Source organism: Pinus tabuliformis, chromosome 8 (assembly GCF_031772625.1).
Source record: "Pinus tabuliformis cultivar Carrire ecotype Pingquan chromosome 8, CPIR1, whole genome shotgun sequence".
Lineage (NCBI taxonomy): Eukaryota > Viridiplantae > Streptophyta > Pinopsida > Pinales > Pinaceae > Pinus > Pinus tabuliformis.
In genome coordinates this window covers 944605750-944620004 of record NC_142294.1, presented here as the reverse complement: position 1 = coordinate 944620004, position 14255 = coordinate 944605750, and the positions used below count along the sequence as shown (strand labels likewise).

General features: G+C 38.5%; 1 protein-coding gene across 2 annotated transcripts in view; it reads right to left on the bottom strand.

Moving 5' to 3' along the window:
- Positions 1-11517, bottom strand: part of TIC20-II (chloroplast import component Tic20-II) — an 83516-nt gene extending 71999 nt beyond the window's left edge. Inside the window, exons 1-2 of one of the 2 annotated variants that reach the window (XM_089373108.1) lie at positions 10599-11516; positions 9972-10392 (exon numbers count right to left, since the gene is read on the bottom strand). In XM_089373108.1, the coding sequence (XP_089229234.1) occupies positions 10660-11343 (684 nt within the window). In that variant the 5' untranslated portion in view covers positions 11344-11516 and the 3' untranslated portion in view covers positions 9972-10392; positions 10599-10659. Of the gene's footprint in view, positions 1-9971; positions 10393-10598 lie in introns of those variants that run through there. The other variant, XM_089373109.1, reaches the window with a different exon arrangement.
- Positions 11518-14255: the final 2738 nt, after the last annotated feature.

Below are 14255 nucleotides of genomic sequence, written 5' to 3'. Positions count from 1 at the left end.
CTGGGAGCCCTTAACTCAACCTTCCTGACAATGCTACCTAAAAATGGCACCTCCCAACACCTTTAAGGGCTTCAGAATGATACCATTGTGTAATGGAATTTATAATAAGATCGTCATCTCCAAGATAACTGTTAGGTGACACAAGCATATTCTCTCTCCTCCCATCTCCAAGGAACAATTTAGATTTCTTGATGATCAACGACTACATGAAGCAATCAAAACTGACCAGGAAAGTCTGCATTCCATAAAGGCCAGAAAGATGTCATTCTTCATCACAAGTTGGACCTTTCAAAAACATATGACAAGGTCAGTCAGTCACCATCCATCTAGAGTCTAGCAGTTACAAACAAACATCAATTTTTTAAGCATATAATAGAAAGTAGACCATTAACTTATATTGAAGGTTATTTAGCAACTGTCAACATGACCAAATAGTGATGATGCTTACACAATAGGCCATTTCCACACTAAAGTATGAAGAGCGAAAGGTCCAAACTCAAAACACTAATTTATCATCTATAACAAATACAGTAGTGAATCTATTTACTATTCTCTCTTTACACCACCACGACTGTTGTGTAGGCTTCCATGTGGTGGTAGTGAAGTAGATGGAAGCAGAAGCTACGAAACTGAAGATGAAGCCTCTGTTATTGTAGCCAGATTGTGGATATGGGGACCATGGCACTAGATGGGGGCGGTATCTCAACATGATCATCATCATCCATAAGAGCATCCTCCAATTGTTCTAAATACAACATCCACCTTCCAAATTATCCTCCACTGGATTTTTGTCCCAAACCATCAAGTCTTTATTTGCCTTTGCCTCCTCGAGGTAATGGGACAATAATCACAAGTTGTAATGAACGTAAACCAAGGTCTCTTCCCAATTTACATTCAGCCTGTTTTTTTACATTAAAGACGAGAATGTATGTGCTCCAACAGGCACAAATATAGTCATATAAGTTGACATCTTTAGGCTCAACAAAATATCTTTAATATGCCTTAGCATGCTATCTATCTGCTCAAACACCTCCCTAATTATTGGCCGATCCAAATCTGCGAACATGATAATGTGATAAATTGGCTTTGGTGAATTGAAAAATATATCTAATCTGTGACCAAAAATGACTGTCAAGACTCAAGAATAGTCTTTTTCACTACATTAGGACCATCTCTATCATTGCTCATGTCATCCCATGCATCACTCATCACCATAGCAATGCTTGTCTCACCTTCAATAGGCACCTAAAGGTGAGGTAATAGCTAGCAAAACTAATTTTTACAATCTTAAGCAGCTGCAACCTAGATTTAAGTACCAAAAAAGTAATTGACCCTTGTATGCCTTGTGACAAATTTGATGATTTGCTTAACTCTTTTGTATAGTTGATTAATCCATCCAAATTATTTATGCTTGACAATACCATATATCAAAAGATTCAATGTGTGCAGCCAGTACCCGAACCAAAAGATGTGTGGATAAGTCCGCTCAATGATTTTTCCCACTCCCTTCCAATTTTTCATATTATCAGTGATTACTTGAACCACATTAGCAACACCAACATCCTTTTCAATAGGAGATTTGCAATGTTTTGAGAAGATGCAGTGATAGAAGGGGAGTCATGCGTTGTAAGAAACACCATCACTAGCAGAAACACCAAGAACATTTATCAAATGTTGGTTTCTAACATTGTTCAACCATCTGATATAATGAATACCCCGAAGCCCCCCCCCCCACTCATTGTAAATCATGTCAAAGCTCTTTGAATTTTTTACTTTTTCTATCTAATAATAAAGTTCTAGCTTCATCACAGTTAGGGTTCTTGTATCCTCTTGGGGCTTCATTGATGCCCTTGACCAAATTATGCCAATAGGGGGACTGAAGCACATTGAATGGTATACCGTAAGCATAGAGAAACTGCACCACTTTTGCATCCACCTCATTGCTCCCACCAAAATTAAGGAAATCTACTATCATTCATAAAGTTCCAATTTTTTTTTTTTGCAACCTCCTCTATTTTGATGCAATTTTCCCTTTCTTTTATTGCTATCTTAGGGAAAATTGAGATCCCTATGGCACCCTTATTATCATCACTCTTTATTACCCCATAAAGATGCCTCCTCACATGAGTATATGAATCGGTATAAGGTTTTCCTTGACGACAATCATGATGGCATAGAAATTTGGCAGTTCCACCATTTTTCCCCTCAATTTTTGTCACATATCTCCACAAAGGTATCAATTATCCTTTTCCCTCTTGTCTTCCATTTACCTCTTCAAACCCTTCCTCATTATCATATATTGGATCACTATGAGTGTGACCACTATTCCCTCTTCTTCCATTTCTTCCCCTTGATGCCCACCCCCATCCACGCCATAAACCAAAAATAGAATGATAAACCACAAAAACACCATTTTTCTCAAATCTTAGATGGACAACTTACAATAAACTAAGGGAGAAGAAGTAACGGGAATGGGCGAAGAGGAAAAAAACACAAACAAAGAATAAAAGCAAAGGAAGGAATTGAGGTTTACACTTAGCTCTTTGAGGCAACCTTTGTTATCTCCTCCAAACTTCTCTTTCTTCACTCCTCTAACCTCTCCTTTGCTCCCTCCTCCAAGCTCTCATAAATATGCCCTAAAAATCTACTCCCCTTTGCTCTCCCCTTTACTCTCTTCTTCAAGCTCAAGCAAATAAGATGAAAGAATGAGGAAAAGAAGGGGGGAAGAGGTGTTTTAACCTCATTGTCACTTTCCCTCAACAATAAACCCATCCTAGATCCCACCTCCACTAACATTTTTCACATTCGCACAAGAATGTTTTGTTGGAGAATCAAGTAGGGCAGTTATTAATACAATTCTCCTTATCTTTGATAAAAGCTTTTGAACTTATGTTAGCTTCTTATTATTCTTAGTTAGATTATTTTCATCAAACAATTATCAAGAGCATAAACCATGAAGATCATAAAAGACAATGGACACAAAATGTAGGCTCCAAGCTAGGGCAAAACCCCTCCAAAGGGGAAAACCCAAAAAGAATCTCCTCTCCTTGTAGAATCAAATCAAATGAGAAATCCAAGACCCAAAGACCAAAGTCAAGACTTCCTCCAAGCACCAAGTTAGCCCTCCAAGAAACCCTTCCTTAAGCAAGTCAAAGTCTTCAAATTCAACGAGAGTCAAACCTCCTTCAATCTACTCCAAATCATAGTTCTGGCCCTATACTTCAAACCTGCAATTCAGACCTGCAAATTCTTGGCCTCCTAGCTGTTGCAGAAACCCTAGTTTTGCATGTGTGAAAGAAATCAAGCCCAAAAATCAAATTTTACTTCTTGTTTTTGGCTTCCTCTTGTCTTCTTGTCCTTCGCTATTTTTGCTTTCTCTTTCTTGCTTGAGATCGAACTTTAGACGTGTGCGTTAATGAGGTCGATGCTCCTTCTATATATATGCTTCTCATCAGGTCGAATAGCCTCTCCTAGGCCATCTTTTCATTGGCAGGGCCGACTTGGCCTTGGAGGTCAAATTTGACTTTCTAGACTAGAAATTAATATCTTTTACATGTTACAACTTGCCCAAATGGGTCATATATATATGACATATTTTTTTTACTCAAGACAAATACTTTCTTGACTTAACAAACCCTAGGAGCATGAAATACATGGTTGACCTAGATGACCATTCAAATAGAGCAGGAAACCCATGCTTGAAAATAATATTTTTCTTTCTTCTTTTGCTTATAACATAAAATATACATAATGACATGAGGATAATGACAATTATGAAGATCGAAGCTGGTTACATTTTCCAACATGTTCGAGTGGCCTCAAGAGTGCACAAGAGGGTTCAACTGGCCTCAAGAACGTGTGGGGAGCATCTTGGGAACATTACTGAAGTGCTTAGGAAGCATAGTTCCGACACATGGATGTGTATGGGAGTGTCAGCATTCCATTTAATAAGGGAGCATCTGTTTTGAGGCCAAAAGGCACTCCAAGGGACGCTCCTATAACACTCCCACTAGGAGCGAGGTTCTAATGTCCGAAGCGAGGGGCATGCACTTCCTACAACCTTGGACCAATGGCAAGGGCCAAGGATCAACCCAGAAGAAAGAGCAGCAGGTGAGCATCAAGAATAAGGCGCCGCTATCTCTGCAAGCACTCTTTAGCCCGTTGTTATATATGTGATTATGCTAATTGAAAAATTATAGCATTACGTGTAGCGAGTGTCCCCTGCTCCTGCAGTGAGTATGTCCCAGTGAAGCTGACCTAGTGTTCCGTAGCCATCAACTCGGACAGATGGACCAATTTGGTGCCAACCAGTCTAAGCCAACCATTCTTGTCATAAACCAGTCGAGCAATTCACAAACCCCACATGTGTGGATTTAAGAGGGTTTTTAGGCTATTTTTATTAAAAAGGCTAAAATCTCTACCTAAACCCTAAGTCTTAACTATAAAAAGAACCCTCCCCCTCCTATTTTTTTCACACCTCTCATTATGAGCTTGCTTCCTAAGTTCTACAACAGGCCTGAATTTTTCAACAGTGGTCTAGCAATCTCACGCTTGGAGTTGGTTTCACATCTTGGAGATAATTTGGAGTTGGTTTGGAGCTATCCAATGGAGTTGGCATCTTTAAGAGGAGGTTACAGCCCCTATGTCATTCCCAACCATGCTTTCTCTCTTCTGAACTAGCAAATCCGAAAGTTGTCCCTGTTTTTTTTTCCTCTTTCAAGTTAAAATCAGCCCCTCTTTGTTCTTAAAGTTAAGATAGGGTTTGCATTGTAATTTGTTGCAAGTCTTTTTCTTCAATTTGCAAATTTCTTTCCATTTAAATTCCATCATTCATGGCCCTAAGAGTCAAAGTTGTTGCATGGACCCATTATGACGTTATTGATAACCAAATGGTTTGCAAATTTTGCCAGCACTCAATTGTAGTGGGGGAATTCATAGGTTGAAACAACATTTGGCTGGTGCAAGAGGCAGAGTAACCCCATGTGGTGCACTAAAAGAAATGTTTACACGGTTTGAGAATTTTGAAGAGAAAAAGGTTTTGGAAAATGCAACAAAAACAAATAATTTAAAAGGAAGACGCAACTTTTACTTATAAGAACATGTGTTAATGGTGATTTTGAACTTGAACACTCTTCCTCTATCCCTTCCACCAATGTCCATGACCCCTTCCATTATGTTCCTCTATCTCTTAAGCCTCACAATCAACATAAAAATAAGAACATTAAGAGTTATTTCACACCTCCCTCTAGCTTTGCCTCTGCTAGTGCCTCTCAACCAAGTCTAACTCAACCCACTTTAGATACCCATTGGAAGAAGCAATGCAAAGAAGTTGCTTTTGAATACATTGCTAGATGGTGGTATGACGCACATATCCCCTTCAATGTCACTCACCCACCTTATGACGAAGTTATGTGGGAATCCATTATTATTGCAGGTAAGGGCTTTAAAGGCCCTAGTATGCATGACTTGCGAGGATCTCTTTTGTAAAAAGAGATTATGTCCACATATGAATATTTGAAGGAGTTTAGATAGTCATGGGCCAAAACAAGTTGTTCCATCATATCAAATGGATGGATTGATGGAAAGTATTGTATTATTATAAATTTATTTGTCTCTTGCCCTCAAATCAGTTGATGTATCTAATAGGGTGAAAGATGGAAACTTGTTATTTGAGCTTTTGGATGACAAGGTTAGGATAGTGGGGAAGCAGAATGTTGTTCAGGTCATCAAATATAATACCTCAAACTATGTTCTTGCTAGAAAGATGCTAGATTCTAAATAAGGGGTCATATTTTGGACCCAAAGTGCTACACGTTGTATAGACCTAATGCTTGAGGTCATTGACATTATTTTATTTATTGTTAAAGAGCATTGTTGAAGATTAGCTATTAATCTAGAATTTAACCTTGTAATATCATTTACATAGATTTACACTTAAACTACAAGACCCTAGGCCTAAAAAGCCTACACATCTTGTGATGATTGTGCCCTAGTTTCATGCTTGTTTAATATTTTGTCAAGGACATTTCATAAGTTGGTTTTATATATGGATTTTACCTTGAAATAATATCTTAAACCAGATTTTGGATTGACTAAAACCTAAATTCGTCGGATAAAAATCCTAAGTCAATTTGCTAAAACTAGCCTACTTTGTCATTTGTATTATCTTGAATAAGTGGATCATTCATAGATCTCTTTTGTTGCATTAATTATGTTATAAGCATATTTAGTAATGGTCTTTCATCTCTCATAAGCAACAGTGTTGACTTTTATAGAATAACACTGAATCCACTTGCTTTTATTTAGCCCTGTGTTGCATTGATAATCTTTAAGGATAAATAGAATCCTAATTTAAGTGGTGAAGCTAAAGATATTAATCATACACATTGAATCAAATAATAATATAAACATTAAGATCTCCCTTGCTCTCACTACACAAAACGACACAGTAAGCTCAATTAACCTTAGAGAAACCCCTTTTGGCTAGGAAGCCCCATAGTCAAAAGTGAGAGGAAGTCAAAGCCACTAAGATGATAATGGTGGCTTGCCTATAGTTTCCCTTAGGGTCTTGTTACCCACTCAAGTGGGTAACCCCTAGGAGAACAATTTTCTCCCCCTCTGGTCAACCAACCAACGAGCAACCCTATGATGATCCACACATAGCTTTGCTTCAAAGTTCTCCACTTATGCTCCAATCAATGCTCTCTCCCATCTAGCATATTTCTTGAATGAAGGTGGGTCATTTATCAAAAGGTACACTAACCATTTCAGTGATCGTGTGCTTTCATTTAATGTTAAGGGCATTCTAATATGAATCACCGGTTAAATTGGATGGTTGACCACTTTTCATTGTATCCTTGTTCCCACACTTCACTTAGGAGGTTATCCTTTGCCCTTAGTCCAGTGTGACCTTCCTTGAGACCTTTCTTTCCACTGTTCAAGAGGGGCATGAATAGGAGACACTAATTGATGTAGTGTGCCCAAGGTAATCTATATTCATCATTTTCCTTATGTCCTTGATATACACTTTCATTCTTTGGGTTGATTGTCATTTGTCACCAGTATTAACACCCTTTATCCACATCTCTATGTCAAGGCCTAGAAGCTTTGCCCTGAGAGGTTGATGCAATTGAAAGAAAGATAAAGCATATATGGCCACAAATGAAAGAAAATGAAAATGCAGAAGATGGCTAGGACTAATAATAAGCATGTGGGTAAAAAGTTAAAACCTAGCCTAAGCTCTACCCCCCCCCCATTAGCCATCACCCAATTCCTAAGCATGTAATGCTCTCTCTAAAACAAAGGAACTAATAATGTCCCAACCCAATAAGCAATAAACCACATCATCTTTCAAGGGTATTGAAAAACCATAAAGCAAGTTGGTCATGCAAGCCATGCAAGGAAGAAAAGAAAGATCATTGAAGTAAAAGGCAAGCTATGCGCACCAGAGGGATGGTGAAAACGAGTCTAGGAAAGAGGTATCTCATGCCTTCACAATTCCTCCCTCTTATCATCATTATACTCAAGTTTTGGACCTCTTTTGACTAGCACCAAAGCAATGGCATCTTCCTCGAAGTACTTCAGATTTCATGTACACATTTATCACATGCACCTACGCATTGATGGATCTACCTAGGAATTGTTTGTCCCCTTGAGCCTAGAAGCACCTAATAAGGTTAATTGCATAATCATCCCTAACACAAGTGTAGTAACATGCTTACAAATCATCAACTAGAAAGACATTTAAGGCAAGGCTTGTGTATTTTGTGCCCCTAGCATTGAATATCATCTAATATGATACTTCAATGATTTGTTTACCTAATGATGTTGATCTCACTTGATCTTGAGGGTATGTTTCAAGTGGTTTCTCACAGATGCATTAGATATCCCTTGAGGGATGGCTTGGCCCTTCTACAGTAATAGGGAGGGCGTCTAGCCTAGCATGAGAGCACTTGTGACTTTGCAGCCTCAACATTTCCCCTTCAAAGATGAGAGTTAGCTCTTGAGGAGCCTCCACATGGACATATGGCCCTTTTCAAACCCCCAGATGATGAAACACTTAGTCAAGAAGTCATGTCAAAGGCAAGATTCGTGATGTGCCCCAAAGGACCCAAGGATGCACCCAGGTGGCCTTGTACCTACTTGATGGGCATTGCCTAAGGCCTTGTTTCAAGAAGGCCCACATGAAGATGGTCATCACCTGAGACACTTTGGGAGGCTGGTGTTGTAGGCCAATTTCACCCTCCTAAAAATGCTTGTCCAACTTTCACATTTTTACCTAATCCTAAATTTTCTCGCTATCATACACATTTTTTATTCTTAAGCCCTATTATTATTGGTTTAACTCTACTTCTTGCAACGAGTCTTATCATCATTGGGTCGTTTCAATGATTAGAATTTACTTGAACTCTTATAAGTTATATTTAATTATAATCAATGACAAAATAAGGGAAGTTAAAATTATAAAAAATATAACATTTAAAAGAAACTTGACTAAGGCTTTGATTTATGCCCTTTATATTTTAACATGAACTGTAAACCTACCTTCCCAAATGACATCATTCACTGAAATCGCATTATACAAACGAAGGTTTTATGAAAGGATTTCTAATAAATCCCAATGCTCAAAAAAGCAACAAAAGCCAATAAAGGCCACATGTTTGATTGTGATCATTTCGAATCTTGTAAAAAGATTAGCACCCTTCCATCTTGGTTTTTGTTATTACTAATCACCGTCTATCAAGAGTAAGCTACGCTCTCCTACTACAGTCTTCCTATAGGTGTCACCAAGTCCTAACGACAATGGAGAATTCCAAATGGTGGCGTAGCATTATATTAGTAGCTCAATGGGTCAAGACTCTTGGTAGTTTTTAATATCAACTTGGATGCCAAATTCTTGACTTTGCGATCGAAAGGATGTCACTACAGACTTCAAGGAATAAAACCTCCTGCAAGACACAACCTATAATGAAGAACTTTGTCCCAAAAGAAAGAGAAATGCCACCTTTTGAAGTATAGTTAGCCTCATCAAAGGATAAGCACTAGAACAAGCAACTTTATCCTAGATAAGCCACTTCAAAAGATGATGACTTGCTAATTGTCCTATAAATACAATCTTTCAATATATATTATTGTACTCATATTATCAATTGCATCTAACCCGAGCAATCGAGTGGAGGAGTGTTAGCCTTCTCATCCAAAATCAATTCCCACTCATGACATCTTTAGCTCTTCATGAATACAATAATAATTAATTTATCAACCTTGAGCACTAAAGAATCTAATTTACCTTAACTACCATCTTTAGAATGAGAGAAAGTGCCTGATGAGTTCTGTGAGAGGATTATACTTGGAAAAATCATCATACTCGTACAATCTATTAACAATAGTAGTTTACATTTGCATTTAAACAACCTATTATATCCTTTCATTTGCATTTAAACAACTAGTGAAACTACACAAGGATACATTTCATTGTATATCTCGTATTAAATGTCTATCCAAATATTAATTATTTTGCAATATATTTCAAAATAAACACAATACTAATGCAAACAACTTAAATCACTACAACAAGGAAAGTGGTTTCCCATACTAAAGCATGGATATAGGCAAATATTTTCATCCCAAGACACTTAATCATTAATACATTGATTTCCATTCATTGTGTTATTGGCAATCTTGCAACTAAACTCCTGGTTAGTTTGAAAAATATATATAGTAAAATGGTTGACACAAACTTATTATTGATAGTATTCTTGTTAAAGTAAGTTTACTATTGATGGTATGCTTGTGATAGTATAAAAAAATATAAGTGACTAATAATTCCAACTAATCAACTATCAATTTCCTTCATTGAGAGTAATTCTCGATACCAACAAGTGAAGAAGATGGCAACCAAGACAAACTACGAAATGGGAGTCAAATACAAGAATTTGTAGTTAAAAGTTAAAACAAACACAAAATGGTCATCCATTAAAAAGGTCGTGTTAGCTTATTTAGATTTAAAATATCACTAGCAGTATGACGTCTTTAAAATAATCATTGTTAAACATTGTTTACTACCTGAGGAAATTTGCGTCAGCATTAATCTAGAACCATTTTTAAAATATGCTCAATTTCCCATGCGATTCCAAACATTTGTGTCCAACATATTCTTATCCAACGGAACAATGTTGCTTCCCGTATTCCTCCATATATAATGTCAACCATCAAGATGCTGCCTACTGAATACAGCGGATTAGAGTAACCATACGGAGAACCATAATAGGCAGAAATACGGTCGAATAACAATCCTGGAGAATTTTGATTGAGTTTTACTAGGTAGAATGGGAGAAAGCATCGAGAAACGCCCCTTCAATTAAGGACTCCGGGGGCAACAGTCAACAAACACTGGACATTGCAGAACCAACAATGTTTAGTTAAACTAAGCACTTGCATGACAAAGAATCGGGAAAAGGCATACCTCACCTCCTTTACAGAGTTCATACATGTCATTTTCTTTGAGCCCGAAACTAAATAACGATTACTTTAGGCGGCATCCAAGTACACGATTAAACCAAATTACAGCAACAGAAAAAACAGAGCATAAGCAAAACCTGTTAATTGGAATGGGAATTGAACTGGGGAACCACAACAGCAAAATCCAGATCATATCTTTTATATCTGTGCGTCAGCTGCATCTCCAACAAAGGGAAGCCTTGGAGTCCTTCCGAGGATGCAAGACACCAGAGCATACAGAAATCCCAGTACGAGGAGAAGGAACACAGCATTGTATGACATCACCAAAATATTAAATCCCAGCCCGCGTCTTGGATTCAATATACGTTGAATTATCAGGGGCAGGACCAGGAGAACATCCAGCACTACGGCTTGCATTGCATTAAATCTCACGTAACGACTGAAACTAGGGTTTCTCACCACGGCCGAATAGAGGGCGAAGAAGGCTATGAAGGAAGCATAGGGAACGGCCTGATAAGCTTGGAGAAGGGGAAACAGGGGTTCGAAAAGAATCTCCGCTTTAGGGTATTGCATGAAGAAGTAGCGGCCGTACTGTAAGCCGTTGAAGAACGGCAGGACGTACCCTAAAGCAGCCACAACCCGGTCTGTTGCAGGGACCACGGATTGCATTGTGATTCTGTGCATTCTTGGCGTCCTTGGGGATTTCAAATTTGTCTTCTTCTTGCTCCAGCCATCCCCGATGCCACCCAAGGTTGAAATTAAAGGTGCGGAGGTTGGCGTGATACTTCTTCCGCTGGCTGAGGATATGGAGGGGCAAAGAAATGAATTCTTATAAAGATAGAGCGAAGCTGCGGCAGCGGGATTACAGAGAATGCTATTCATTTTCGATTCATTCAAATTCCAGCGGCGTTCCCGGGTTTAGCGATTACAGCCACAAGTAACAGAAAGGTAATGCGTGAAGAGAACAGCACTTTCAATCTAATTAAAGCTCAGCCTTGCATTGGAAATTAAGGCCACTGAACTATGTACTTACTGTTCGGCATTTAAGCGAGAGGGAAAAGTGCATGGGATTTATTACCTGAAAATGTTGAATCATATGATTAAAAGTTTATTTCTTTGTAATCATATGATTAATTGTTTTTTTTTGTTTGTTCATTCATGAAAATTTTCTGAAAAAATCAGATAGAGAGTATTTGGATTATTGGTTTTCTTTTTTCTTAAAAAAAAAAAAATCTTTCCTTTGTTATTTAAAATGGCTTTTGGGTTCTATATGGATTGAGCACGAGAAAAACATCTATAATACTTGGATGACGGAGTTTTTAATTATTCTAATTAAATTTTGAAGTAAATTAGATAAAAAAATATAACAAAAAACCTTAAAAAAAAATACATAAATATACTATTTATATTTTATTATTTAATTTTAATAATTAATATTACTTGTGTAGAGATAAATTTCGAAATAAACATAACTTAATATTTTTAAATTTAACAAAATAATATATAATTGTTTTAACAAAACAATACATATTATGTTTAGAAAAAATAACATTTCATGACACCTTATTTAATGGGTAATAGATTGTTTTTTGTATTTTTAACAATAGTAAAATTTATTGTTGTTAAATGAGGTGGGGATAGCTATGAAATGTAAGTTGATTTGTTATTGTTATTTAAGGAAAACTACACTATTTGAATTTACTCGTTGTCGTTGCTTTTACTCCTGCTAAATGTCTCTAGGTCTGAGGGCGATCACTTTTTTTTAAAGACTAGCTCTTAACCAAACATAAGCATTTTAAGACATACTCTAAGCAAAACAGTTAATTTTTTCTTTTACATTAATGTGTAATTTTTTTAAAAACTTATAAATTATAATATTTAAATAAAAAATAATACAACATAAACAATATATTACACACTTGAATATGAGATAATATTTTGAGATATTTGTAATTTTCGTTCGAGCCGCCGAAGACTGAAGACCTAACCGTCGACTACCTCTGGCCACAGGCCAGCCTCGGCCTCCCTCGCTGCAAGAGAGGAGCTTTGACTCCCTGTACTGGCCTTCACGTTGAAACAGAGGTCATTGCAACTGGAATATTGGTAAAATCTGCCGGTTTGAAAGATTGGAAAGACTGGGCTGTTGGGGACAAGCCAGTGCGGCCCTGCGGATGCAGAGGACCCCATGGAATCCAGCGGGGGCTCTGCCCCTCCTCTCAACCCACCTCCGGAGATTTCTGCATTCAAAGCATTAATAGCTGCAAGCTTGAAACGCCCTCCCACGGCTAGCCAGCAGAAGTTCGTCAAGAAACTTGGATTGATCCCTACGGTTGCCCTTCATGAAGAAGAAACATGCAAGGCAGCACTGAACCTTGCGGAAAGAGGATTAATAGGCCAGTTTACGGGCCTCTGGCCTTCTCCAAAATCGGTCGAGAACTGGACCCAAAGAAACTAGTCTCCTCTGATTAAAGACAGAGTCAAGAGCTATTTTGTTGGCAAAGGGTTCTTCGTATTTGCCTTTGAGAACCCGGAAGATAGAAGTCTCATCTTCAGAAATGGCCCTTACTTCATGGGACCACAAGGACTGTATTTAAACAAATGGTCTCCGGACTTTAACCCCTCTCAGGATGTCCCCTCCGCCGTCCCGGTGTGGGTGAGACTCCCCCATCTACCCCTGCACTGTTGGAATCAAAAAACCTTTCAGATCATTGGTAATGCGCTCATAAAATACATAGACCAGGCAGCAAGGAAAGACCAGTACACATGCGCCTGAATCTGTGTAGAGGTTGATCCAGAAGAGGGTTTGCCTGAAGCAATAAAGCTCTCTGTCGCTGGGTGGACTCACATCCAGGAACTGGATTACGAACAGCTCCCTTTCAAATGCAGACACTGCCACGAGCACGGCCATTTTGCGAAACATTGCAAGAAAAAAGCAGAAGACCAAATAGACAAAACAAATGAGGACCAATGGACGGTAGTTTGAAAGACTGCTCATCAAAAAAAAGGAAATGGAAAAGGGCATAACTCCGGAGATCCAGGCAGCTCCAAGAGAAACCAAGAAAGGGATGCAACTCCGAATGACATTGAAAAAGACCAGACCGACAATCAAGAAATGGATGCAACCCTGAACGACACTGAAAAAGATCAGACCGCCATAGCAGGTACGACACAGGAAAAAAAGGCAGATACAGAAGATCCACCATTAAACCAAGAAGGGGGAGAAGCTACACAGGCTGAGGTATTGCAAGGTAGCCCCTCTAATCCATCTTATGCAGAAGTAACAAGAAAAAAACCAATAGATAGTGCGGGTTCTTCAGAGGATGAAGCCTTTGAACGCCCCTCCAGAAGAGCAGGAAGGAAATCCCGCAAAGAAATAAGGGAAGAGGAAGCTAAGAGACTCAAAGTCCAAGGCAGGCGAGCCACCATAGAAATGTCCATTGGAAGAAACACCAGACCAAGGCCTTCAAAGGGAGGCCCTACTCCCCCTCTCAAGTAAATCATGAAGCTCGTCTCTTGGAACTGTAGAGGATTAGGGAACGCCTCCAAAGCTGAAGCAGTCATGGATCTCCTAAAAATAGAACCCACAGATATTCTCATGCTCCAAGAGACGAAGATAGAAGCTCGAGCGCTTCTAGACATCAGCAAGTCAAAGTGGAAGAAAAATGCAGGCAAAGCAGTAAACTCAAGGGGCTCCTCTGGAGGGCTGGCAACCCTCTGGTCAGAAGACTCCTTTTTACTCAAAAATCTCATGAAACTCAGCACTAGATATTCACGGAGCTAACACAATGTGCAAG